The sequence below is a fragment of the Vulpes vulpes genome, chromosome 3 (assembly GCF_048418805.1).
Source record: "Vulpes vulpes isolate BD-2025 chromosome 3, VulVul3, whole genome shotgun sequence".
NCBI classification, from domain to species: Eukaryota; Metazoa; Chordata; class Mammalia; order Carnivora; family Canidae; genus Vulpes; species Vulpes vulpes.
This window is the reverse complement of record NC_132782.1, coordinates 140,588,955-140,615,590: the sequence shown is the minus strand read 5'-3', so window position 1 is coordinate 140,615,590 and position 26,636 is coordinate 140,588,955. Positions and strand designations below refer to the sequence as shown.

Here is a 26,636-nt window from a genome sequence, read left to right as displayed (position 1 = left end):
AGAACAAGGTTGTACATAAGAAGTGCTTTGGATCTTTAAAAACCACATTTATAGTTTAAGTAGAAATGCTGTTTTCTGATTTTATTAAGAAACGAATCGTTACTTAGGTTTGAATCTTCTTATTTGAAGGATAAGGACAAGGTTGTTACGTAAGAAGTGCATTGTATCTTTAAAAACCACAGTCATTTATAGCTTAAGTAGAAATGCTGTTTTCTGATTTTATTAAGAAATGAATCGTTACTTAGCATGAAGAGGAGTTTGATCTGTGCACTGTGCCTTTATAGTCAAGAGTTCCTTACCGAAGTTCATGGAAGGAGGTTTTCTAAAATCTAAAGACAAACTGGTTATTAATAAGAATTAATTACTTAAGCTTTTCTGTTTGTTGAAAGGAAACTTAATAGCGTTTTTTCTGATTTTGTTCCTTGTTTTTGTTATGCATTATGAGAAGCTTTGACTGAGCTTCATTTTGCAGGTGGTTAAAGAGTGAAGGAGGAGTCTGTTCGCTAGCTACATTTATGCCTGTGAGTGTCCTTTGGCTGCACTTTGTTTAGGAGCAATGTGTTCCTAAGATTAATTTTGCCATGTTTGATTATTTATTCACTCTATCTTTAACTGATTGTGGTTTGTTAGGTATTTCAGTTTTCATTGACTTTTTTCTTTTTTTAATGGAAGGTGGTTTTTAATTTGGACCACAGCAATGATACCTTTTGACTTAGTTTTCAAGATTGCATTGAAAGCTTGAATTTTTATATAATAATTTTCTTCAATGTGAAGATGATTGGACATAGATTGTAGAGTGAGAAAAATAAGTTTGATATTCTTTTTGCTTATTGAACAGATGGACGTAAGTTTTATTTGCATAAAGAAAGCCATGATTTTTATTACATTGCAGAACCTGTTTCTGTTTGTTAGAAACAATTATCCATACTAAGTCTCATAATTGACTACAGTGTAATTTTAAAATCGAGTTTCCCATCCTCAAACCTTAAAATTGCGTTTCACGTTAAAATCCTGACAAATACGCTTAAGTTTTATAGTTAAAATCTGTTCATGAAATATCTGTCCTGGCCAAAGACCACAAAAGAGGTCTTGGTTGTGCGGTTTCCTCCTCATTTTCCCCTTACTAACAGAGGTTTTCCTATCTTGGCAGCTGTTTCCTACAAGGCAGTCATCAGTCTGATTTCTTCCTTCCCTTTCTTCCCACAAACAAGGACTCTTTCAAAAGCAGATGACCGAAGACAGATTGATCTTGGACCGCTTTAAGAAAGTGGAAATGTGTTCAAGAGTTGTGTATGCGGGCAGGCAGCCTGATGCATGCCATTGAAATGAAAATACTCATTACAAGCAGAATTTGGACAGTGAGAATTCTTTGCTCAAATCAGGAGCATTCCAGAGGCTGACTTAATTTTATGTGTACTAATTAATGCGTCTCATTCACACATTAAAATTATTCTAATTGCTTCACCAGATCATTGAACAATATGGAGGATATAAGAAGTTTTTCCTTGATTAGCCTTTCCAGTGTGACAGGTCATGAAATTATCTGACTTCTCTTTATGCTTTATATAAAAGAGCTTGCAGATTTAAGGCAGGTACTTCGCCACAGCGGTTGTAAATTGCAGCTGTACTCTTGCATTTGTCTTTTGAATAGTTTTTGGGAGTTTAGTGTGAAAAAGAATAGAGCCAATTCTACAGGGTTGTGTGCCGTCTTTCCCCATAAGATTAATTTTTGATATATCATTCTTCTTTTTATATATTTCGGCATTCAGGAGAGGAAGTTTGATCCTCCCTTTGTTTTTGTCTTATTTCTTTGGGCATAGAATCATCTCAAGTGTTATTAGAGGGACATCTGGGTGGCTCAGTCAGTTAAGTGTCTGCCTTTGATTCCGATCATGATCCCAGGGTCCTGGGATTGAGCCCACTTCGGGCTCCCCACTCAGCCAGAGAGTCTGCTTCTCTCTCTCCCTTTGTCTGCCGCTCCCCCCTGCTTGTGCTCTCTCTTTCTGTCAAAAAAATAAAATCTTCATTAAAAAATTGTTTTTAAGATGAAGTGTTCTTAGAACTGGATAATAGCATTTCTGACCCCCTTCATCATAATACTTAAATGTCTTAAATAGGTTGGGTTTTAAAAAATATTTTATTTATTTATTCATGAGAGACACAGAGAGAGGCAGAGACATAGGCAGAAGGAGAAGCAGGCTCCATGCAGGGAGCCCGACGTGGGACCCATCGCAGGACCCTGGGATCACGACCTGAGCCAAAGGCAGACACCCAACCACTGAGCCACCCAGGTGCCCCGTCTTCAGTAGATTCAAAGAGAGCTGCTATTCTGGGTCATGGAGAGACGTATATGGAAGCAGTTTTATCTCTGAAACTAGAGGCATGATAAAACAAACTGCTTATTATGGAAATACCTTGTTAGTTTCATCTGTGATTTTATGGATTTTTATATTTAAACACCAGAAATGAAGGAACCTGGGTGGCTCAGTCGGTTAAGCATCTACCTTCAGCTCAGGTCATGATCTCGGGGTCCTGTGAGCGAGCGCTGAGTTAGGCTCCCTGCTCAGTGGGGAGCCTGCTTCTCCCTCTTCTTCTGCCCCTCCGCCCCTGCTCGCTTTCTTACTAGTGTTGCTCACAGTATCTCTCTCTCTGTCAAATAAGTCAAATCTTTAAGAAAGTGAAGAATAAAAAATAATAATAAAAACATAAAAAATGAAGAATAAAAAAATAAACACTAGGTAATACGTTCAGATTAATCTTTCACATTTTTTTGGTGTGGTTGTCAGTAAAGCAAGATAGTAGCTTTGTAGGTGGTAAGGATTCTGACCTATTTAGAATCTTAATGCTTTTCCATTGAAGTTATTAAATCATAGTGAACTGATGATAGAATAACTATATTATTCTATATATTATTCTAACTGCTAATAGAACCATACATGATACATGAAGCATGTAGCAAATGCAGAGTAGCTCAGAAAATGTGAAAGAACTCGAGTTATCTGGGAAAACATTGGTTTTTAAATTTTCTTTGTGCTTTCGTGACAGCATCTCAATTCTGTAAGAGTTCTTTTTCATGGGTACAACCTCAGAATACAGATAAAACTTTCCTCCCTCCTCCACTTTAAAAAACTTTGTCTGCAGCAGATTAAGGGTAGATTGAGAGAATTTATTAGTAAGAGTTTTACTTAGAAGAAAATTGCAGGAAGTCAATATGAAGAAACTGTTAAGATAGCCCTTTAAAGGAAAATTTTGTAATTTTTCTGCCCTTAAGGCTAGACCAGGAGCCTGGATGTATTTGAGAACTGTCTGCTCTTTATGTGTATTGTAAGGCTAGTATTTACTCTGATTCCTCATGTTACCCTAGAAAGAAGTGAAACACTTAAGTAAAACCTAGCAAATAACGTGGTCTCATGTGGTCCTGGGAACTGAGAAATTCTGATTAAGTCATGTTCCTAAAGTTTTTTTATCCTCTCTCGTTGAAAAACTGAATTCTTGAGGGCCAGACAGACTTAAACTTGGTTCCAGGTTTTATATTCTTACCCCTCTCCTAGTTTTTTAGAAAAATAGTGTTACAGGCTTGGAGGTAAAATCATTATGGCCTTTGGATTTTTATTTGAGTCAAGTAGGTGGACCAGCCTACTCAAGGATATAGGTTTAATCTTACTACGTTATACTTTGCCATTAAAAAAACTCCAAATCTATGAAAATCTAAATCTTTAAAATGAAATAGTAAAGAGATCCTTCATTAAACTGCTTCCTCTATGAATAAATATAGCAAATTAATATGTAGTGTTTAGGAATGTGGTGCTTTTGGAATGCCATTGTTATATAAATTAATGTACATCCAAGTGTTAAAAATTGTACATCCTTAATAGAAAATAAAACTGCTTAATTATATCACTCATCTGTCCTTGAAGACAACAGGATAAAATATTAGATAATATTGCTGTTACCATCACTAGAAACAAAAACAAAAAAAAGTGTGTTTATAAAACGTTATTAGAGGCATTATATACTGAAGCTAGTAATTTGATAAAAAAGATTGGTATGTGGCTAAGAGAGACAGATGTATTGTTCTAGAATGACTTCCTAAGCTTTTCAAAGAAAAAAATCATCATCAGGGATTTATATAACTATTCTGTGAATTCGTATGTCATGGTTATCTATAAATGTTTTTTGAGCTTTGATCGTTTTCTTTATGTTCTTGTAAGGCCCAGGTATCCAGTATGTAGGAAAAGCTCCTGTATTGGATATAGAATCAAAACATATAGCATTTATTTTTTTATACCTATGAAATAGATGGAGGCCAGGAGGGAAAGACTTGTTGTTATTATTTTTGCTTTTTTTGTGTGTGACGTAACAGGACCATAAGAGTAAATGATGGATTTGTTTGTTTTTCAGATATGAGGATCAATGATGCAGACTGCTGGGTTCGATGAAGCTGGGCATTTATAACTAGATTCATTAAGGAATACAAAGAAAATATTTAAAGGGATCAATAATGGTGTCTTCTGGTTGCAGAATGCGAAGTCTGTGGTTTGTCATTATAATCAGCTTCTTACCGAATACAGAAGGTAAGATGCAATTTAAATTTTATTTTTTTAAATCTGAGTGAACTTAATTTAAACTGTGCAATCTACTCTATTTTTGAAGTGGCTAGAATGAGTTTCATTATTTCAAAAAGTAGCGGTTAAAAAGATTTCCCAAATGTCAAATTCTTTTTTTGGTGGTTGAATTTATTTTCATTACACACAGCTATGGTATGGAAGAAAGTGCTAGAAATCTGAATTTATGTTTCATATAAATTTGTAAAATATTATCATTAATAATCCTGAGAGAAGTAAATGAAAGCTTTGCTTTCGTGTTTATTTTACACTTATTGACCAAATTTATTCCAGTTAAATTGTAAGTATTTTATGTCAGTTTTTTAGTTTGTTTACTTCTTAAGTGGAGACATAATTTAGTTCTGAATCTCCTAAATAAAATTTTTTCTTATCTTCCGGAAAATATATTTTTTGTAGTTCTCCCTTTTGAATGTTATATATATCTTTTTGAAGATGGGTCTGATTTTAAAGAACTACCTGCACTTTTGAGGCTTACTGAAATAATCGGAACCATCATTTATTAATTACTGTATAGATTTCTTGATATCAGTTATTTCTTTAGTCTTACATATTATTTCCATGTGAAAATAACACCCTTTCAGGTGCTTTTTATAGAGCAGGTCAGAAGTTAATATGGAGCTAAGATATGTTAATTTTATAGCTATTTGATAGTGGTAGTTATGTATTCAGTGTGAAACTATATTAATCTTCTAAAATCTGTGAAGAATACAAAAATCTCTGAGAAATGCATGGATTTTATTTGCCTCAATTAAATATTCTTGAAGAAAATATTTTGGAATTTTAAAACTGGTTTTTTATGTACTTTTAAGTGATCCCATTTATACCTATTAATAAAATGACAGGTGGAGACAAAGAGGTGTGCTGTCAACTAATAGAAGCTTATTGTTTCAGCATCTTTGTAATAAGCTTCAGTGTTAACATTTTAATTTTGCTGAAACAATTGTATCTGAATTGCTGTTCCAGAATTATATTTCATCATTTTCTTCTTGCCTTCCCTGTTCCCTGCTTTCAATATATTGACACAACTTAATAATATAATTCAAATAGATAACATATTTGGAAATATTTTAAAATAAGAAGTTCTGTATTCAGAAAGTAAATGTTCACTTGGATTTAAGTCACGCTTCAAAGTTACAGATGGGTTAATATTCTGTTTTTTAGAAGATACTACTCTTTGCATCAGAATTGAAAGATACATCAGATCTAACAGTAAAATGTAATATGTCTGAATGAATGGTACCATAATGATAAACAACAAGCAGAAACTGAGTTTAAGAATATGAATCCGTGGCTTGAATTGTTATGAAAATCTTGTGTATAGTCTATAATTTTGCATCTGTTTTTTTGGGAGGGAAAACTAACTGAATTCCTGCTGTTATGTTTGAATGTTTTTATACATTCAAGAAAGATTCCAGGTGTGGACCAATGGCTCATTAGTCCACATAATGAAAAATTTTCCAATCAAGATAGAGACCACTTTGCTGGCACAGAAGCTTAACTCAGCAGGGGGGCTAGCAAACAGAGACTTTTTCATGAGATACTGCAGTTTTATTTCTAGTGTCACCTATCAGGTCAGGATTCATATCTGCTGTTAAGAGAAATTTCATTTTTGGCGCATCAGGCCGGGGGGTGTTGCTTTTGAAGCAGTTCCCTCCTACGGGTAAAAAGAACCTGGGAGGAATCCACACAGCCAGCTGTAAGAGTAGACAGTGTTAATGCACACTGTTAGAATACTGATCCAGCACCACATGGTTTTGTCTTAGAAAAGTTTTACATGACATGATAGTCCTTTATTGCCAGAAAGCAGATAATGTTCTGTGATCACCTAGAGAGAAAACCAATCAAAGTGAGGTATGAGAACACAGGAAAGAAGTTATAAATTGAACCATTCAGCTATTAAGTTTCTTCAGAGCCCTTACATGATGGTTACCTTTTCAAATCTTACAGAGATGAGCACTTTTTGTGTTAGTTTTTGGATTCTTGCAGATACAACTCAGATGAAGTTTCCTAGGTGGTTTCTTCCTTTCTCATTTATTGAGTGACTACACTGAGCCAGGTGCTTAGGATTCTGAAATGCACCAGGCACAGTTCCTGCTCTTGAGGAGCTCCCAGTCTTGTGCGGGGGGAGAAACTGTAAGTACCTACTGGGGTCGAGCAGGCGAAGTAATAACTTCAGTGCATTAGGCCAGTGGAGGTCTACAGTAGACAGGAGAATGCTTGCCAGAGGACCCATGGTTGCCATTCCAGTATTTAGCCTGGTTTTGCTGGTCTTCTGTCTTTGCAGTAGAAACCAGACGTAGATTTTATGTAGTATCAGCTAATTAAGATCAAAGCAAAAACAAAACAAGCCTGTGTATTATATTTAGCGATGGACTTGCCTTCTTCAGAGCTTTTATGTTTCCTCTTTACAATAGTGTTTCACTTTCGTATATTATTTTAAAGGCCAAACATAACTTTTGGATTTATTTTTACATCAGATGAGAGGTAAATTTCCACATTTGCAAGGACTTGTTTTAATGTTCAGGTAAACATTCTAAATATGTCATGTTTTGTATACATAGTTCTTTAGAACAAACTACTGAAGATTATTTTTACATTTTACAACAGTAAAATCTAATTATATAAGGTTTAATTGTTAGAATTAGCTTATCTCTCTCTCTGTCTCTGTCTCTTGTGAAGTAGTGTTTAAGAATCAAGTATCACCCGTTAAATTTACTTGTTTTTGCAAAATAGGAACAATGTTTTGTTTATTCTTAGAGTCTGTTCTCCCTTGCGTATTTTTGAAAATTGTTTAGAATTTCCAAATAAAAAATGATTATGAAAGATCAGACTTTCAAAATGTTTTGTAAGTTTTTCTTAGAATTGATTTTATTCCTAGAGAACTAATCTCAAGCCCTTCAAAAATCAGTTTTGTTGAGAAACTGGCGTGCTTTGATTCTTTTGGCCAATTTTTATAAGCAGAGTAACCACTGTGGAATCATGTATCAGTAAGTAGGAAAGTAAATTGAATTTTTGTGTCCTAGAGAATTAAATTATGCTATATAATGGAGCCCTGGCAAGCATAAGTCAGACATGTGAAGGCTTGCTCGAGTGACAAGTTACAAATAATAGCAGTTCTTCAGCAAAGTCGGTTTTAAGATGGATTTCAGGTTGAATATTTTATGCAGTGAGTATTTAATTAGATTTCATTAGTGAAAATTTTAATCTGCTCAAATTATATTGTTATTTATCCTTATTTCAAAAAGAATGTTATACCCGTATAAATGCCAGATATGCAAGATACAGTTTTACCTATTGTACATATATCCAGAAGATTTAAGAATGCTGTTGTAGAAATAGTCTCTTACCGATTTTAAATGTACTCTTAAATTGTCTAAGCATATTTTACAATGACTTTTGTATTAATGATATCTTACTAAAAAATAATGTTTGCCTATAGAAAAATAATATTTGGCTATTTCCTTCAGACTGATCATAATTTGGAAGGAGTAGTAGCTTTTTATCCAAGGTTAAACTTAAGGATTAAAATAATTCAGACCTGTATTCATTCATTCTTTTATTTATATGCACATATTAGAAAATGTATAAAATTTTATTTCCATATACACTATTGTCAGCATCACAGGGGCAACACTTGTTTTTTGTTTATTTCATCAGTGTGTCCAAGTGCCTAGAATGATGCCTGGCTTATAATTATAAGTACTCATTTTAAATCCATCACATAAATACAAGAAATCTTGGAAGAGAGTCATAGTCTTAATAGAGAGAGGATAATAAACAGTTGTAATAATAGGTTAGTTAGTGCCATTATGGATGATATTCACAGAAGCATTGAGATGAAGAGTAGAGGGGGGTTGGATGTATGTCAGGAAAAGGCTTCCAGCTGCAAGTGATGGTGATTCAGTATAAGTTGAATAAGTACGTAAAAGCAGTGGGTGAGCATGGTGGTGAAGGAAAAAAATCAACAGAGAAACAGCATGGTGTGGAATAAAGTATTGTAGTGGTTCTTAAGAGCATCAGAATCACCTAGAGAAGGTCTGGGGTGCCATCCAAGCATTGCATTTCTGACAAATTTGGTGGATGATGTCCCTCAGCATCACAGTTAGCCATTGTAGTATTGTATGTGTGTAGGTGGTTGAGGTGAGGTGTAGGGATGCATGCATATTGGATATAAAGTAACTTTTTTGAAAGTGTTTTTGAAAAGAAATTAAATAATTCACTGGGATCCGGAAGTAGTTATAGCCAGTTGATTACAAGGAATTACTACAGGAGGAATTACTATCTGTATCTCTTCATGTGGCTTTTTATTCCTCCAATCAGGCTTCTTGGGCATAATTTAAGGCTCTAAAAAGGGATTTCCCCTCTCCTTTCTTGACAGTGTATTGAGAAGGGGAAAAAATTAAAAAAAAAAAGGAAAAATTGGCTCCAGACTGTAAAAAAACAGGACATATATTCTGTGTAAGAGTAAATGCTACATTTTCAGAGCTCCTAAACCCTTGCTTCAGTTTGTCTCTTCATTGTGATAACCGCGTTCTTTTTCTTGTTGGGAATAACTACATGGCCATTGCTATGAAAATGCTGAACTGACTTACTGTAGGGACTTCAGATTTCCCAGTCTAGCAAAATTGACTACTTTTGTTCATTTCAGTATATTTCTGATTATTTGAAAGCTAGGAAGTAAATTTTCAGCAAGGTATGTGGAGATTTGGCCATATGACTCCTATTAAACTTAATGGGAGTCACTACTCTCATTAAATTAATAGGAATCGTGCAGCATATCTGTGTTGGCTGAATAGCAAATGTAACCTTATTTTTTAAATTCACAAATTATGTAAATTAACGTTGGTTTAAAACTGCATTTTTTAAAATAATGATTTTATTTATATGTTTAGTGTAGATCAATGTGATTTGACTCCTTGAGAAAGTACCCAACTATATTGCTCTTAGGACACTTTATTGTATTATATGAGTGTAATGTAATTTGATTGCAGCAGCTTTCCTCTGCATAGGTAGTGATGTAATTCAGTTTTTAAAATATAAATATTAATGCCATTTACAAATTATATAATGTTATTTCTTATCTTGTAAAAACCAAATGCATTACCGTATTACTACCAGGATTCAGGAACAAGGTTTATTTGTTCAGAATATGACTCAAAATTGAAAAAATAAGACTAAACTTACTAGGAGACACTGGCATCTTTAAAAAAAGTGGTTTAGAACATACATTTGTCATCTTATGTACCAATATTCAGTGTCAAAATATGCTGTATTTCATATGTTGAAGATTAGATTCCAGGGCTTGATTGTTGCAACTTTCTTCCCACTTTTCATCCTACTCTCTACCTTATTTCATGCTCTTTTGTTCTTTTCCAGTGTTAGAAAAGGTTTGTTTATCCATGGTCTGTGTTGATTCACAGGTGGGTCTGTTGCTGGTGGAAAAGTGCTATAAATCAGTGTGTCACACACAACAGCCACCGAGCAGACCTCAATAACATTGTATTGCTGGCTGTTCAATTTTTACAAGCCTCCGTTTTCTGACAGAAAAGACTGCATCAAATGCTAAATAAATAAATCTGTTGTTATGAAAGAATACTTTGCTAAAAGTAAAGAGGTTATAAACTTGTCCATATAAGAGAAATACATGAAATATAGATTTTACATCCATATTAGGCACTTGTCACAGTTATTGTTATATTTTTGAAAGATCAATATTATTAAAGGTAGCTTAATTAAAAGCATAGGAAGCATGTAAAACATCTTAATTTTGTCAAACAGCAATTGTGTTAATTACTCCTTACTGAGTAATTTCAGTTTTGATGAATCTTTTGCTTCATTTTGTGAATTAATACACCTTTTCACTTTTTTATATGTCATATACTTAGGTTGTGATATTAGAGAATACGATAATACAAGTGATTGAGCACTTCTGACTATTAATGTAGAATTGGTATATCTCCAAGAACCGATTTATCTGCCACATTACTAAGGGAGTGTTTTACTGAAACATATGCTTGGTACCCTATGGTACTCTTTATTTTCTTTTCACTTCCTGCATGACAGAGAATGACATATGACAGCCGTGCGGTCTACATGTATTAGACATCAATGTGGATTAGTGAATATCTCATGACATCTTTCAACCCTATTCTTGAACTCCTTTTGTCAACTTGACAGAAGTGATTCCAGGAGAATACCTAGCCTCAGCCCTGGGATCTCTTGGCTAAAATGTAAGGCTGAGAAGGGAATTCCATATCCGAGCTTCAGGAAGCAAAAACAACATTTATAATCCCTCCTTATCAGCATGGGACTCCACCGAGTTTGACTTTTATGTCTGCCATTATTCTTGTTTGGAGGGCTTTGTTTTTTTTTGTTTTGTTTTTTTTTTTCTTTCTTAAAAGTACCTTTTCCCCTCTTCTGATTTTGAATGTAGTACGTTGTCATAAGAAAAGATAAAAAAATTAAGAAGTTGAGGTAAGCTTTTAAAATTGTTCATAATTGTAGGATCTTGTTATAACCATGGAACATTTCTTTTTTTTTTCCCAACATACTTGATTTTTTTTTCTTTAAGATTTTTATTTATTTATTTGAGAGTGAACACATGCATATGTGAGCAAGAGCAAGAGCAAACAAATGAGCTGAGAAAGGGCAAAGGGAGAGGGAGAAGCAGGTTCCGCTGAGCAGGGAGTCCAATGTGGGGCTTGATCTGGGATCAAGACCTGATCCCAGATAGACACTTAACCAACTGAACCACTGAGGCGGCGCACCAACATACTTGATACTATGGAGAAAACAAAATTATGATGTGTGAAACAAAATTAGCTTCTTTTTTTCCACATACTTTTTTTTTTTTAAGATTTTTATTTATTTATTCATGAGAGACCCACAGAGAGAGGCAGAGACACAGGCAGAGGGAGAAGCAGGCTCCATGCAGGAAGCCTGATATGGGACTTGATCCCGGGACTCCAGGATCATGCCCTGGGACAAAGGCAGGTACCAAACCGCTGAGCCACCCAGGGATCCCCTCCATATACTTTTATATTCTGATTTTTTCATATATTATCATAACTTGTATTACCATGTCATTATATATTTAGATAATGGATTTTAACACCTGCATGGTAACTTATCATATATATGTCAAAAATGATTTAATTCCCTGTCTGTACTCATTGGCCAAGGGAACTTAATTTCTTTCAAGTATAAGTAAAATAAATACCTGTGTAAATCTCTTCCATAATATCTGCTTATTTCCTGAGACTGGAATTCTAGAATTCTGATTATTATATCAGGCATGTGGACATCTTCCATACTGTTTTATCTGAATGATATACCACTGTTTTGATTACCAGTGTGTGAAAGTATCAATCTTACATATTTACCAGCATTGATTTTAAATTTTTAGAAGAATTGACCCATTGCTATGAGAAAAAAGGGTATCTGAAAATTAAATTTATAATTTGGGGCTAATTGTGAGAAAAAATAGTTTTCATGGATTTATGTATTGGCTAGTAATAATTTTGATGTGAAATTTTTTCACTACCTTTGTCAACTTTTCTGTTTATGTTGTTATTGCTTTTCTTATTTTTAGACTCTGATAATATCCTTTTGTCATTTTTTTGTGAAAAACATTTGTTTGCTTTATAATTCATTTTATTTTGCTTAATTTTTCAATGAAAATTTCAAATATAAATTTTAAATATAGATTCATTTATATTTCTTGTAGCTCTTAAATTTAAATTTTTAATCTGTTAGGAATTGATTTTGTTATTAGGTGAGCGCTGTCAGTCAATTATTTTAAAATTAAGTGAATAATATTTAAGTTGTTTAGTGTGAATCAGATTTTAACTAACAAGGTAAATAAAATTAGGACATATCCATATGAAAAAAAGGACAATGAACAATAAGTAAAAAAAAGAAAAAACACAAGGGATCTCTATACAGAGTGAGTTATGGATAAAATGTCACTGTTACTGTTCTGATTCCAGTAATAGTGCTCTTCTCTGCTTAAATGATTTTTTTTTTTTGTATCTAGTCTGTTTGATAAACTTTATTTTTTAGAGATTTTTTTTTTGTGAGAGAAGAATGAGTAAAAAGCATAACAGCAATAATTAAAATACCTCATAGTAAAAATAGAGGTCATGGGCTTCTCGGGTGGCTCAGCAGTTGAGCATCTGCTTTTGGCTCAGGTCGTGATCCCAGGGTCCTGTGATCGAGTCCCGCATCGGGCTTCCTGCGTGGAGCTTGCTTCTCCCTCTACCTGTGTCTCTGCCTCTCTGTCTGTCTGTCTCTGTCTCTCTGTGTCTCTCCTGAATAAATAAATAAAATCTTAAAAAAAAAATAGAGGTTGCATTTTAGAAATTTTGGAGTATCAAGAAATGCAAGAAATTTTCTAGAAAAAATAAAGGGATTCAGAGATGGAGCTTTGTTTGGCATAAGGGTTTAATCTAAAAAAAGAGATTAAATAAAAAATTCTCATTTATTTTGCCGGTTATTTATAGAACGCTTACTTCTATTTTGTACCTATCTCTTTGCATGTTTGTGTTAATCATTTGTTCTTTCTCCCTTTCTTGATTCTTCATTTTTTTTTTTTTTTGTAGTATGAAAATCTCAACCAGGTGGTAGATATATCTAATAATCAAGTTTCGATTAGAAGCAATATAATGTGTTTGTAAGAGTCAGGGACTTCATAACAGTCGAACGGAATAGAAAGGATGGCTGGAGTTGTTGCTGGGGGTGGGGTGAGAAATTCAAAAGTTGGTGAGTGAAGGAGACAGGTATATTAAAACATTGCAGCATATTTCATTGTTTAAGGAAAGTACTTTTTATAATTTCCTTTTTAGTAGCTGGGTTGGATACCTGAATTTGTTTCCAGGCAGAAATGGGATCCAGCGCAAGGACAGGGAGGCTCATCTAGGAAAAGACAATATGTGTTATGATCCAGGGAGAGGAGGAGTCAGGAAGAGATGTGTACAGGAGAAAGAGAAACCTAAGGAAGACATGCTGGATGCTTTCAATCTGTTTGTTTATCTAGAACAATGTCCCTCAAAATTTAATGCACGCATAAATCACTTGGGGATCTTGTTAAAATGTATATTCCGACTCAGTAATCCAGGATGGGCCTCCAGAGTCTGCATTTCTAATAAGCTCCCAGGTGATGCTGAGGTTGCTGGTCTGTGAGAGGACATCTGTATCAAGGAGTTTTGGTTCTTAAAATGTTTAGTCTAGAAGATCAAATTTTACACGACAGTGATTTCTACCAATGCAAATCAAAGTTTGTTTCTAACCTTAACAGCATAGTTGAAATACAGAAAAAAAACATCGCTTTCAGTTTTGTACTTTATATTTAAAAAAGGAACTAAGCTATCTTGAAACTTTACTGAACATTTTTATATTTTATTACACTCCTAATCCAATTCTGTATGCTTTCTTTTGACCTTTTATCTGATGATTTGTTTTGAAAGATCCCAGAGTAACAATGCAGCCTGACCCTTTCTCCCTAATATTTCCTTCTATTCCCCATTGGTGTGTCCTACTTTCATTGTGTTATGTGGAAACATTATTTGTAATAGCATTTTACTACAAATGTGTTTACTACTTAAAATAACACTATAACATCATGTAATGCAAAACTGTGTATTTTCTTAACCTATTCGGAAAAAGTTAATATTTTACTAATTTTTCAAAGTCCATGAAATTTAAAAAAATAAGAATTCTTGTCATTTTCACTTCAGCATTAATATCCTGATATGTTAGCCCATTAAGAGAGTAGAGGGTAGGAATACTGGAATGTAAACTGGTTATCAAAAACAGCTTAAAGATATTTTATCTGCTTAAGGTTATTTAATGATTTTTCTACTTTGCAGTATTATACGTAATGAAAGATTTTATTTATTTTTAGTGGTGGACCTAATCTCCTTTTACTTTTCCTGTCAGAGATAAAGATAGATTACTGATGTGATTTACTTTAGATTTATGATAATACAAATCACAAATTACATTTATTTCTTCATGAAATTTATTAGATTCTTCAGCTTTTTAAGGCCAGCTGAAAAGTAACTGAAGAGCAAATTTTCAACAAAGTTTTATGTAGATATCTTAGAGGTCAAAATATTTTTGTTTTTATTTTTTGGTAGGATTGAAAAATTATAGACTTAGTATCACAACTTGGAGATTAGTTGTTATAGAAATTTTCAATTTATTGATGAAGAAACTAAAAAAGATCTGCAGAGACCATCCCTCTGCCAAGCTCTACTTAACTGCCAGTCCGTTTTTCTTTCCGAAGAACTTCATATATAGCTTCAGATCACTGGTATATTTTCCTATCTCATGAGGCTTTCACTCAAGGATATTTAAGATTTAATTTAAGATATATTGCTGGGGGCACCTGGGTGGCTCAGTGGTGGAGCATCTGCCTTTTTAGCTCAGGTCCTGATCCGGAGGCCCTGGGATCGCCTGCCTCAGGCTCCCTGCAGGGAGCCTGCTTGCTTCTCCCTCTGCCTATGACTCTGCCTCTTTGTGTGTCTCTCATGAATAAATAAGTAAAATCTTTTTTTAAAAAATAAAATAAAATAGATCTATTGCTTAGCGTTGTTTAACTTAATGGCTGTAACTGAAAAAATCATAAATTTAGTTTTTTTTTAAACATTACCATTGCAGATTAAAAGCAGTATTAAAACTTGCTAACTGCCACTTTCTGATGACCTTTGAGAAGTTATACAGTCACAGGCCTGTATTTTTTCAAAAATCACAGTTTCTTTTTGAAAGTACAAACCATTGCTAAGAATGATTTACTGCCTCAACACTGAAAAACTGAAATAAGGCAACAGTGATTTTAACTTTTACTATATTTAGTTTATCAGTTCACACTGATTAGCAGTCACCATTAAAATAGTTGAAGGCCTGCCTTTGGAGCCCCTCCTTCAGGTATGGGGTTTAGACATTATCTTTTGTTTGCTTACAACAGGAAGCCCATTTAATCCTTTGCTTTGTTTTAGAGTTTAGGCAAATAGAGAGTATCCTTGTTAGCTTTCAAAAGCTCTTACTTTCCTGCATTAATGGCACTCAGGGTACATTCTGTGATCCCTCTTTATTTACCAGAAAGCTTGCCTTTGAGAGCTGTCACTCCATTCTTTCAACCGTGTTGTTAATTGACTGATAGCGAAAATCATGTGGAAAACCTTTAGTGAGAAAGACTGGGTTTAGGTGTTACTGCAACCTAAACGCTGGTGAATCTTTGCTTCTTGATCCCATTTCTATTTGTACTAAAATATTAAATATAGACTAGAAGAACAAAGTACATTTTAAAGCATTCAGAAATGTTAAGCAACAATAAAACTCCGTAACCATTTAAATGACAGCAGCTGACTGTTTGAATTAACTTTGTGTTTGGCTTAATTTGGGGCCCTAATTATTCCTAACTTACGTGAGTAGATTTCAATTATAGTATCCTGCAGGGATTTGTAGCTAAGGCAACTAAAAGAATCATTTTACATAAAGTACTTTTGTTCAACTGATTAGGCAAGTTAAAACGTAATGATGTAAAATTGAAACCCTTCTGACAAGGTCCAAACAAATGTTTCTAGTAATTTTGCTTAAAAAAAAAAAAAAAAAAAAAAAAAAAGATTGAACTGAGTTTAATTTTAAGTGATATTTTGGTCTTTTGGGAAGGTTGACTTCATTGTGATACTGATACATATATAAATATGTCTTAAGATCACGTGTTTTAGTAAAGTAGTAAAACATGAAAGAAATTTGTCACAGTGGAAACCTTTGTAATGTCTGTTTGCTTTGTAATTCTTGGTGTGCAGTTTTTGACAGCTTCAAATACATAGCTTTAGAAGAGACATATAAATAAATAATTTGGATGACTAGCACTTCTGTGTTTAGGAATGCTTTTCAGTGGAACACAGATCAGGAATCACTGACAGTTGGAAATGCTATGTGCCACTAAGCACAAGGACACACGGTATGGTGGACAGTGTGCCACTGTGCTGCAGTCAGTAGACGACTCAGTATTTAACTCACCCTTCCTGAATACTTTTTCTCTGCACTACAAGATTCCACCATCATTTTGCACACTTTTACCAAAGTAAACTTTCTTCATGGCTGTTTGTGTTGGATACCACTTTGGTTCCTTACTAATCCGAGTGCTAGAGCAAAGTATTCAGAAAAAAAAACAAAACAAAATCAAAAACAAAAACCACTTCCTGGCATGAACAGACCATTCTGAGGCTTAACCGTAACATTTCAGTAGAGCCTTATAGCTGTTTAAGATTAGTTTAATACAGTCAATGAAGTTAAAAGCCAGCAGTTCTGTTCTCTTTCTTAGCACCCTTAGAGTCCTCTTTATCCATTCTCTTCCTCTCTCCTGACCCTTTTTACCACTTCACCAGTAAGTCTTTACTTATTGACACATTATTTCCTTTAATCACGTTGATTCTGTGAGGAGTGTTTCACTGAGTAAAACCAGGTCTAAAAGGCATAGCATAAAGCTCAGGGACTTGAACTTTGATTTCAAAGTGAGATTTTCCTCTCTTTGCTCCAGCCTAGCTATGTTACTAAGTGTCCCTTAAAAACAATGCCAAGAAATCCACCCTTCCACCTGTTCAGTTCCCATTTGTTTATTAGGATACTTTTCAAAAACTAGCACCTTTTAGGATACTTTCTCTCGTAAAAATAGGAATCCTTTGAATTTACATAGCAGCAGTCTAATAGAGTCAGTCACTAGCTACAAGTGGTTATTGAGCACTTGAACCATGGCGAATGTGACTGAACATGTACATTTTTATATTATTTTACATTAATTACTTTAAGTAGCCACGAGTGGCTAGTAGCTACCATAATCGACAGAACAGTTTGTAGGTGCTTTAGTTTTCTCTGTTCACTTAAGGCTTTAAAAAAAATTTTTTTTTGGTCACCTCTTACACCTGTTTTATATGTTTTAGTGAATTCCTTGAGGTCAGAGGAAATGTTTCACTTATTTCCATATTTTTTCATAGTTCTATAGTGCTTAGAAAAATATTTCAGATAGTTGGGAAATGCATTTAAGGTGTGTTAGTACGAAAGCAATGGTTTACATATATACTTCTTTAATGGTAGAGCAGTTTCACTATCCCCAAAAACAATGTGATGAGTTTGTGAATATGAAAAGCAAATGTAGCTGTATGCATAGTACGTAGCTTGCAGGAATGCTGTCTTTGGGATTAACAGCTGAGTTTAAATATACTTTCAGACTTAATGGTAGCAAACCCTAGTTGCTGACTGCAGTTTCAGTTTTTACATGATTTTGATAGTTCTTTAAATTATCTGGATGGTAATAACCTACATCTAAGCTAGCTAATGTTGATTTCTGTTCCCTAATAGAGCTGCTTTCTTGAAATCTAATGATGAACTCAGCTGATACTGCCATTTGCTTTCTATAGTTTGAGAAAAATGCTTTTGGAGGATAAGTAATTATGAAGGCATCAGCTTAAAATGATGAGTAATGTAGTCATTTAGGAAAATCTTGTGATCGTGGCTTGTGAAGTTCTTTAGTAATTAGAAAATTCCTTAATTTTAGCTTAGCTCTAGTCGGAGGGAATTTTATTTTTAAGATAGATAATGGTGTTTAATTATAATGACATTTTACATAGACTTACACATCACATTTGAAAATTATTACTGTTTTGGTTAATATGTTCTTAATGACTTTATTATTATTAAAGTGTTTACAGCTTATAATATTAGAAGTGATGGCTTTGCTGGGGAAAGGTTCATAAAATGCCTTTTAATTATATATGTATATAATATACACATACTTCTGTATGTGTATGTATGTTTTTATCTTATGTATGTGTACACATGTATACCGGCATTCAGTTTCTTTTTAAATTTATTTTAGTTTTATTGAAAAATAGTTGACATATATTACCTATAAGTTTAAGGTGTACAGCTTGGTGATTTGATTTCTGTATATTGTGAAATGATTAGCACAGTAGGTTCAGCTAACATCTATCTTCATATATAGATAGAGTAAAAAGGACAGAAAGTAAAAAGAAAAAAGGAAAAAAAAAATCTTGTGATGAGAATTCTTAGGATTTACTCTCTTATCAACTTCCCTGTGTATCATACAGCAGTGTTAGCTATAGTCATCACTGTTGTACATTACCAAAATTTCTTATTCTCTTCATTTAAATAGCATTTAAATCAGTGTCTGATTTAACATGCTGTCTGTTTCTGTCTTCTACCTATTTCTGTCTCTCTAATGTTGGAAAATGACATTCTCTAGTAGGTAAATGCATAGTGAAACTAGGGGAAGAATTTTTTATATTCATTACTTTTGCAGAAGAAAGTATTTCACTTAGATTGGTGAGCTAAAAAATACTTTATTCTGGACTTTTACATATTCTAACCTTAAATACTTTGTAATTAGAAGGTTTGCTCAGAGAACTTAAGTTTTCGTTGACATGCTCACCACTGATCTGAGGTTTCTGGAGTGCTAGTTGATGAGCTTCACATCTAATAGTTCATTACCACTTCTTATTTTATAACAATGATGCTGTCTCTCAGATCAAAGCATTATTTTATTAACTTCATTTCTGGATGATACATATTTTAGTGAATCAGTTCATTCTTAAAATGAACATTTGGCATCACTGAAAACAATTGAAAAGAATGTGTTGCCATTTCATATGGCAGATACAAGAGAGAGTTCCAGAAATGCTTGAGCAGTGGCTGTGTTCTTAGAACAAATGAATAATCCTCCAAGTGATGACCTGGAATAAGAAGGTATACTTTATTATGGGGAGATATATTTTTGAATATTATCTGGTATACATGTGGGGGAAAAAACCCAAATAGTAGTACTTTATAAGTATAGTTGATATATTTTCCATCTAAAAAGGGAATAATAGTCTAAAATTTATAATTTCCTGAATATAACACTTGGCTTAATTATCTTTACATAGATGTTTTTCAAACTATGATTATACGAAAGTATCTAGAAAATAAACTGCATGGATCTAGGTTCAGGTTTCTCTTTATTTTATTTTTTATTTAGCATTTGCAAATAAATATTTGATTTACCATGCTCTCTCTGTGTGTCTTGTCTTTCATTCTTGCTTGCTTCTGTTCTCTTGATCTCAATTTAGAAAAAAATATTAGTATGTTCTACATTTAGTAGAAATATGTACTTTCATGATTTTGCCAGGCAAGGAGTACTGTACCGTATAAATTAAGGTACACTTACACAGTGAAGTTTTTACAACTTCATTAAATTATTTTCTTGACTGTGCTTAAGGATTGCATGAAGATCTGATACTTTAATTTTACTCTTAAATTTCAATTTTTTGTTGTTGGTGTACTTGAAAAAAGTACCCAACTGTCATCAGTCCATTCCAAGAGTGAAGAAGGCAGATGCAGCTGGTCCAGAGGAGAGAGGGTCTAGTTGATGCATAAAAAATTCATGTCAGCATTTCGACACTGCATTCTTTTGGGGTATCTGTTATCACTGAATAGGAAACTGTTTCAAATTGACAGGCAGACAGAATGTTGTGCTGAATGTGTAAATTGGAATTATCACATCTAGCAGTTCCCTTCACCAGGTGCCGGCTTGGAGCTCCGTTCTGCACTAATGTCGAGAGAGTGCCAGGAATAGTTCTATTTGCTAATTATCCCTCATCTTTTCCAATGTCTAGTTTTTTTAGTAAACAGCTTGCCCAGGTGTTTTTAGGAATGCCTAGCAGGACAATACAAGACTGCAGGTGCTTATGTGGCATGAAGATGCTGTACAGAACACTGAAAACATCTATATCCATCTGCGTAAAAAAGATTATTGCTTTCAAGGGTTTTACTTTCTAATGTACTGAAAACAATAGTTGTCAGTATTTTGTTGGCCTTGAGATACTGTGAGGGCCAAAAAGTGGGGGTTGGTGTTTTTAAGAATGCTAAAACATTTAATTAGGCTTTATTTTGGGGTCTCTTAAAAAAATTTAATGATAATGCAGCCTATGCGGATAAGCGGTGAAATTTTCAAAGATTGTGAAAAAGATTGTAAAAAAATGAAGGCAAATTAAATATTAATAAAGGAATAGTAAAGGTGATTTTTTGTTTTTTCAAGCTTTTTGATCATACTATACTACTGTATGTTATAACTGTGGGGTTTATCTATCGTTTTTAAAAGAAATTTTTGGGCAGTATAGTACTATGGTGTGCACTGGGTGTTATTCTATATGTTGGCAAATTGAACACCAATAAAAATAAATTTATATAAAAAATTTAGAATTTTTTATACTTTATGAATTTATATCACAAGTTGCTAAGTATTGCTGAAATTAATTTGTGCTTGAAGCATTTATGATAGTGTTACTTTTTTGAGATTTAACAACCTGAATCACAAAACTATCCTTTAATTAGTCCTTTTAATTGTGTTTTCTTGACTGTCATAAACATTTTTCTTAAAAAGTTTGTGGTCTGTCTTTTTGCCTATACTGTGGGCATTGAATTTTCTTCTCCATTGTAGATTGCTCTTTCAGTTTCTCTTTTTCTCATCATTTTTCCATTATGGTAAGATAATGAAGCGCTAAGTGCTCAAAGTATGAAGATTTTATGAAGTTTCCTCTAGTTTGCCTAGGACTGTGAAAGTTGTCATGGCATTTTGACAGCCAGTCACAATTCAGTGATACTACTGAACATTTCACAGGATTTATCCTGTCAGCTTTGATTTAGGATTAGACATTATTGTCTTTTGTATTGACTTGGTCTCTGTTTCCTTTCACTGACATACCCTGTAGTGAAATTACATTTATACCAGAGTTTCCCATGGGAGTGAGAAAGGGTATATATTCAAGGGCAGCAAGTTTTGGAGTAAAGTCCATCAGTTCAGATTCTGACTCTTATTTACCAGCTATGTGACTTGTGCAAATTATTTAACTTGAGTCTGCATTTTCATATTTGTTGTAGAATTGGAAAAATGCCTACTTTTTAGAAATGATACGTTTAAAAAATCATTTATTCATCAGTAATTATTGAACACCTGCCTAGTGCTAGGACTGTGCTGTGTGGGAGGCATGGTTTTTGCCTTTAATGAACTTAGCAGTAAGTGTGTTATGTTACATCACCTACAAGGGAACCAGAGAAAGGTGCATAGGTGGCACACCTGGCTGAAAGTTTCTAGCAGAGATACCTGAATGAGTAAAAACTGGGCAGCTGAAGAAAAATGAGGCATTCCAGGGAAGGACTAGCGTGTGCAAAAACATTGCCACTAAAAAGTGTGGGGAATTGTAGGTAGTCAAATGCGTGTGTAAGGAGGGGGTGGTGGCCAAAGATAGCACTGGATGGAGAATATAGGATAGGTCATAGGAAAGAGTTTAGGGTTTTATCTTGTAGGTGACAGGATAATTACTGCATAATTTCAAAGGTGATTATAGAGTTTTATTCTGGAAGCATTTATTTGGGTTGGATGGGGTTGACTATTGAAAGCTTAGAGAGGGAATGTCGGAACAGTTCCTGTGGGGCCAGGCAATTAATATAGAAAAGTGAAGCAGGCAGAGTATAAAGAATGAAACAAAACTGGAAAAATGCATGCTTATTTAAAAAAGACAGCTGCTACTCAGCTCCAGGTGATTGATTATTTTGTCTTTTTTTAAAAAATATTTTTGTCAATGTGAGTATCTTCTCAGTTGATTCGATTTTTTTTTTTCACCAGGAGTCAGAAATTGATTCTTTTAAGGTATTATTTTGAAGTAATCGCTACACACCCATTGTGGGGCTTAAACACATGACCAAGATCAGGGGTCTCAACTCTTCCTGACTGAGTCCGCCGGGCACCCCAGAAATTGATTTTGAATGATGTATCTGCACAGTTTGAAACATTGGTAATTCATTCAAAACAAAAATTCTGGGCAGCCCAGGTGACCCTGGTGCTGCTTTCGGCCCAGGGCCTGATTCTGGAGACCCAGAATCGAGTCCCACGTCGGGTTCCCTGCATGGAGCCTGCTTCTCCCTCTGCCTGTGTCTCTGCCTCTCTCTCTCTCTCTCTCTCTCTCTCTCTCTCTCTGTGTGTGTGTGTGTGTCTTCCATGAATAAATAAATAAAATCTTTAAAAAACAAAACAAAACACAAATTCCGATAAGGTGAGCTGTGGCAAATGAAATCTGCCTGTGAGAAGGCATCATCCTGCTGTCTGCCTGTTTATACCCCTTCCCTTAAGACTTTTATGGTAATCTAGGTGAGAAAGAATGAGAGAGTGGGAAAAAAAATGTCAATAAATTAGATAAAAAGGAGTGAATTGTTGAGATTTCAGAGGTAGAATAAATGATGAGATTTGGTAAATCATTAATGAGGGATAGGGTTATTTATTTAGGTTTATCGGTGGTGAGGAAGTGAAACTAATGATGTGTGGGAATAAAATAACCTGGACTTTCCTAGGGATTAGTGGTGGTCATACTGCCTGGTTTGCCCTGTGGAGGCTGAAAGATCCAAGGAAACTGGTCTATCCAGCACCCATCCAGGATCAGGAGCAGCAAGTTTTTAGAACTCTGTTTACTTGCCATGGGTTCTCTTTGCATCCACTTGTTCTTCTCCCAAATACCAGGATACCAGCTGGCTTTTCTTCCTGTCTACTCTGTCTTTTTCTTATCTTCTTCCCCTTTGCCTTACCATGGTTTCTCCTCCCTCACAGTTTTATCTTAGGATGACTTCAGTGTACTCCACCCAGCCTTGTTCCACCATTGACAGCTTTAGCTCTTTCTTTTAATTCTGGAATTACCTTGGTTTCCCTAATTGAGATTCTTGAGAAAGAGAAATTCATGGGCCTCGCTCCTTCTTGTGTGAAGTCACATCATACCATTTCTATTGGGATCACAGACCGCCTGCCCTTGCATTCAGGAACCAAGTCTTATTCAATCAACTGTGTCTGGTTTGCTGGTAGGAGCTCATAGTCAGATTGGCTTTGTCTTCTCAGCAGTGCTTATAAGCAGAGCATTTTTAGTTCAAATGAACTGAGTGCTGGTAAAAATGGCAATTAATATTTAGATATAGTAAGTGGTGAATGTGGGGAGTCATGTTGGATCATGAATTCACTAAAATGAGAAATACAAAAGGAGAAGGGAGAAGTGGATTTGATCAGTAATTTGTATGGTCAGTGTAATGAAGTTGCTGCTGTGGGGCACAAAGGCAGAAGGAAAATTATTAAATTTCCTTACTACTTACAGCTCATTGATAAGTCCTTGAAACAGACAGAGTGACATTTCTCTAGGAACTCAGTTGCCTCGATGTTAATACTTGCTAAGGGCCAAAAGGCCTGACCCCCAGGATCCTGTAAATCTACTTTAACATATAAAAATTCCTTTAGAAACTTCCTTTATCTCTACCCCTCCAGGATACATGTTGGCAATCATCCTCCAAGCATATGACCCACCAATACACATCTGAAGGGTCTCATGACTGAGAGTTCACTAAACAATAATAAATGACCTTTTCCAACAATAGCTAGCCTCCTCAGGATCCGGGAAACCTGTTCTTGAAATACCAGGGAGGCTTATATCCCCTCCCAGCTTGAAAGTATATAATGGACCACTCTTCATGACCCCAGTGCAGCCCTTTCTGCCCAAAGGTCCTGTCTCTGTGTTTAAATAAAACCACCTTTTTGCACCAAGGACGTCTCAAGAATTCTTTCTTGGCCCTAACTTTTGAACCTTTGAACCCTAACATTTTTCCTCCATCAGTTGGTACCATTAAGAACTCAATAATGGTAAGCTCAGGCTTAGACAAATGTGTAAGTGGAGCATACATACAGAATTAAAAATATATTATTAAGGCCTTAATATTTCATGATTTGTAATAAGCATCTAATATGAAACTTGCCTTAATAATTAAATAATAAACATGGGTAAAGTTTGGAAAACATTTTTTGTAGGTATAAAAACAACTAGTTTTTAATTTCTCTAATTTTTTGCTTTTAAGTTAAATCTAAAATCAATGGCTGCCCTTGGATCCTACTTGGTATCAAAAACTGTTCTAGATTTTTTTCTCTTCATTGTCCTGGATAATGTTCTCAACAGCTCTCTGAGGTTTGTATTATTTTCTCAGTTTTGTACCTAAGGAAACTTACTCATAGATAGGTGACTTAGGCAGCATTAAATCAATAATAAATGCAAAAATGAGATTCATTTGTCCACCAGGACTGTCTGACTTAACAGTCTTGATTATTTTTAATTTGTATAATAATGAAAATCCAGTTTAATTTTCAGTTTTGGAATGTTCCTAGATGCATAGAATATGGTTCCTATGATTTAGCCATTTGTATTTTAAGCAATGCATATATATATAAAGGAAATGACTTCTAAAAGGTTGATTAATGTACATGCACTATTCACACTCACACTGGATCTGTTTGACGCCAGGCAACCTATTGAGAAAGTGGAAGATGTAGGCATTCAACATATGCTTTTTGTCTCTGGTGCCAAACATCTTACTTAGCTTTATTTTTTAACTACATTGACTACATATTTTGGCATTGTGTTGACACATCAGTAGAAAAACCTCTATCAGCCCACAGATGGTTCCTTCTGGTGGCAGTTCTTTCAAATTCACCATCCATTGACAGCTTCTGTACAGAGATGATTCTGTTCCCAATCAATAAATACACAATTGGAAGATCATATTGTGATTTGAATGTACCGCTATTTTTTTATTTTAAATTTGTGAGTTCTTGGTATATAAGAGTATCTAAATATGTAATTGAATAAATGAATGCAATTTTTAGAACCCATTATGTGACTTAAAAGAAAATATTATTGGCTATATACCATTGATATAACCATTTATACACCTCTTAAAAGAATTATTTTTGTGTTTATGTAGCAATTAATCTTTGCTCTCACAGCTGTCATTTAAATCTTTACTATCATATGGATATTTTCACAAGTGGCCCGTGAACGTGTATGGGAATGGTAAAACATTTGATCTCAAATGGGAAATTAAAATTAGCGGGTAGTTTGCACTAGGGAAATAAGGAAATGTAAAGATAAAGATGGACTACATTTGGACTTATGGAGATGAGACTGGATCAGGGAGGATGAAAGTTAAATATTATAATACTCTTAACTGTCTGAGTTATAAGCAGTTAACTTGTAGCCATTGAAACTTCTTTTCCTAGGTTCAAGCAGTTTGGTTTAAATGAGGCTACATGTAGAAAATTTGGAAGTCTATGCATGGCATGTTAGAAGGGAGAAAGCCAGACCTAATGACGTTTAGTACATAGAACCAATGCCATTGAGCCAGTAGTACTACTACTACTTCTTGATTCCATTTATTATTAGTCATTTGTTCTTTCGCTCAGGAAATGATACATTTATTGAGTTCTTTGTGCAGGTTTTTTTGTGGTTGGTGGTGTGAAGAACTGTAACTGAGAAGAATGAACATCATTTTACCAATTCCCATAAACTTTCTCTTAAGGCAGGAACAAATGTATTATGAAACTATTTAGAGATGAGACTTAATACGGCATTTTCCTAATCTTTGCTGTTTTTTGAAGCATGACATGTTCTCACCTCTTTAGAGATCCAGCTTGAACAGGGTCAGTATTTGAGTTAGCATTTTATTTCTTAAATTATAAGAATTGAGGACATTTGGGTGGCTCAGTGGTTGAGCTTCTACCTTTGGCTCAGGTCGTGATCCCAGGGTCCTGAGATTGAGTCCCTGAGGGAGCCTGCTTCTCTCTCTGCTTATATCTCTGCTTCTCTCTGTGTGTCTCTCATGAGTAAATGAATAAATTCTTAAAATCATAAGAATTTGGGATGATTACTTAGATAACGGCCAGTTAAATCTTAGCCCCCGTTAAAAATAGATAGCAAATAGACAAAGACTTGAAGAAAAATCATTTACATAACTTAAAAAACACATGAAATGAACTGTACATACATTTAACATTCCCCCTCTCCCCAAGTAATAGAGAGTAAGTGTGCTGTTTGTTATTTAGACTGCTTACTTTCTATTTGATGTGACTTATTTTCAGCTTGCTATGGAGTT

General features: G+C 34.4%; 1 protein-coding gene across 48 annotated transcripts in view; it reads left to right on the top strand.

Annotated features, from left to right (window-relative positions):
• ADGRL2 (adhesion G protein-coupled receptor L2) overlaps nt 1-26,636 on the top strand; it is a 619,577-nt gene that overhangs the window by 461,518 nt on the left and 131,423 nt on the right. For all 48 annotated transcript variants that reach the window (XM_072754766.1, XM_072754780.1, XM_072754755.1 and 45 more), the window contains one exon: nt 4,402-4,574. In XM_072754766.1, coding sequence (XP_072610867.1) covers nt 4,502-4,574 — 73 coding nt within the window. In that variant the 5' untranslated portion in view covers nt 4,402-4,501. The remainder of the gene's footprint in view (nt 1-4,401; nt 4,575-26,636) is intronic.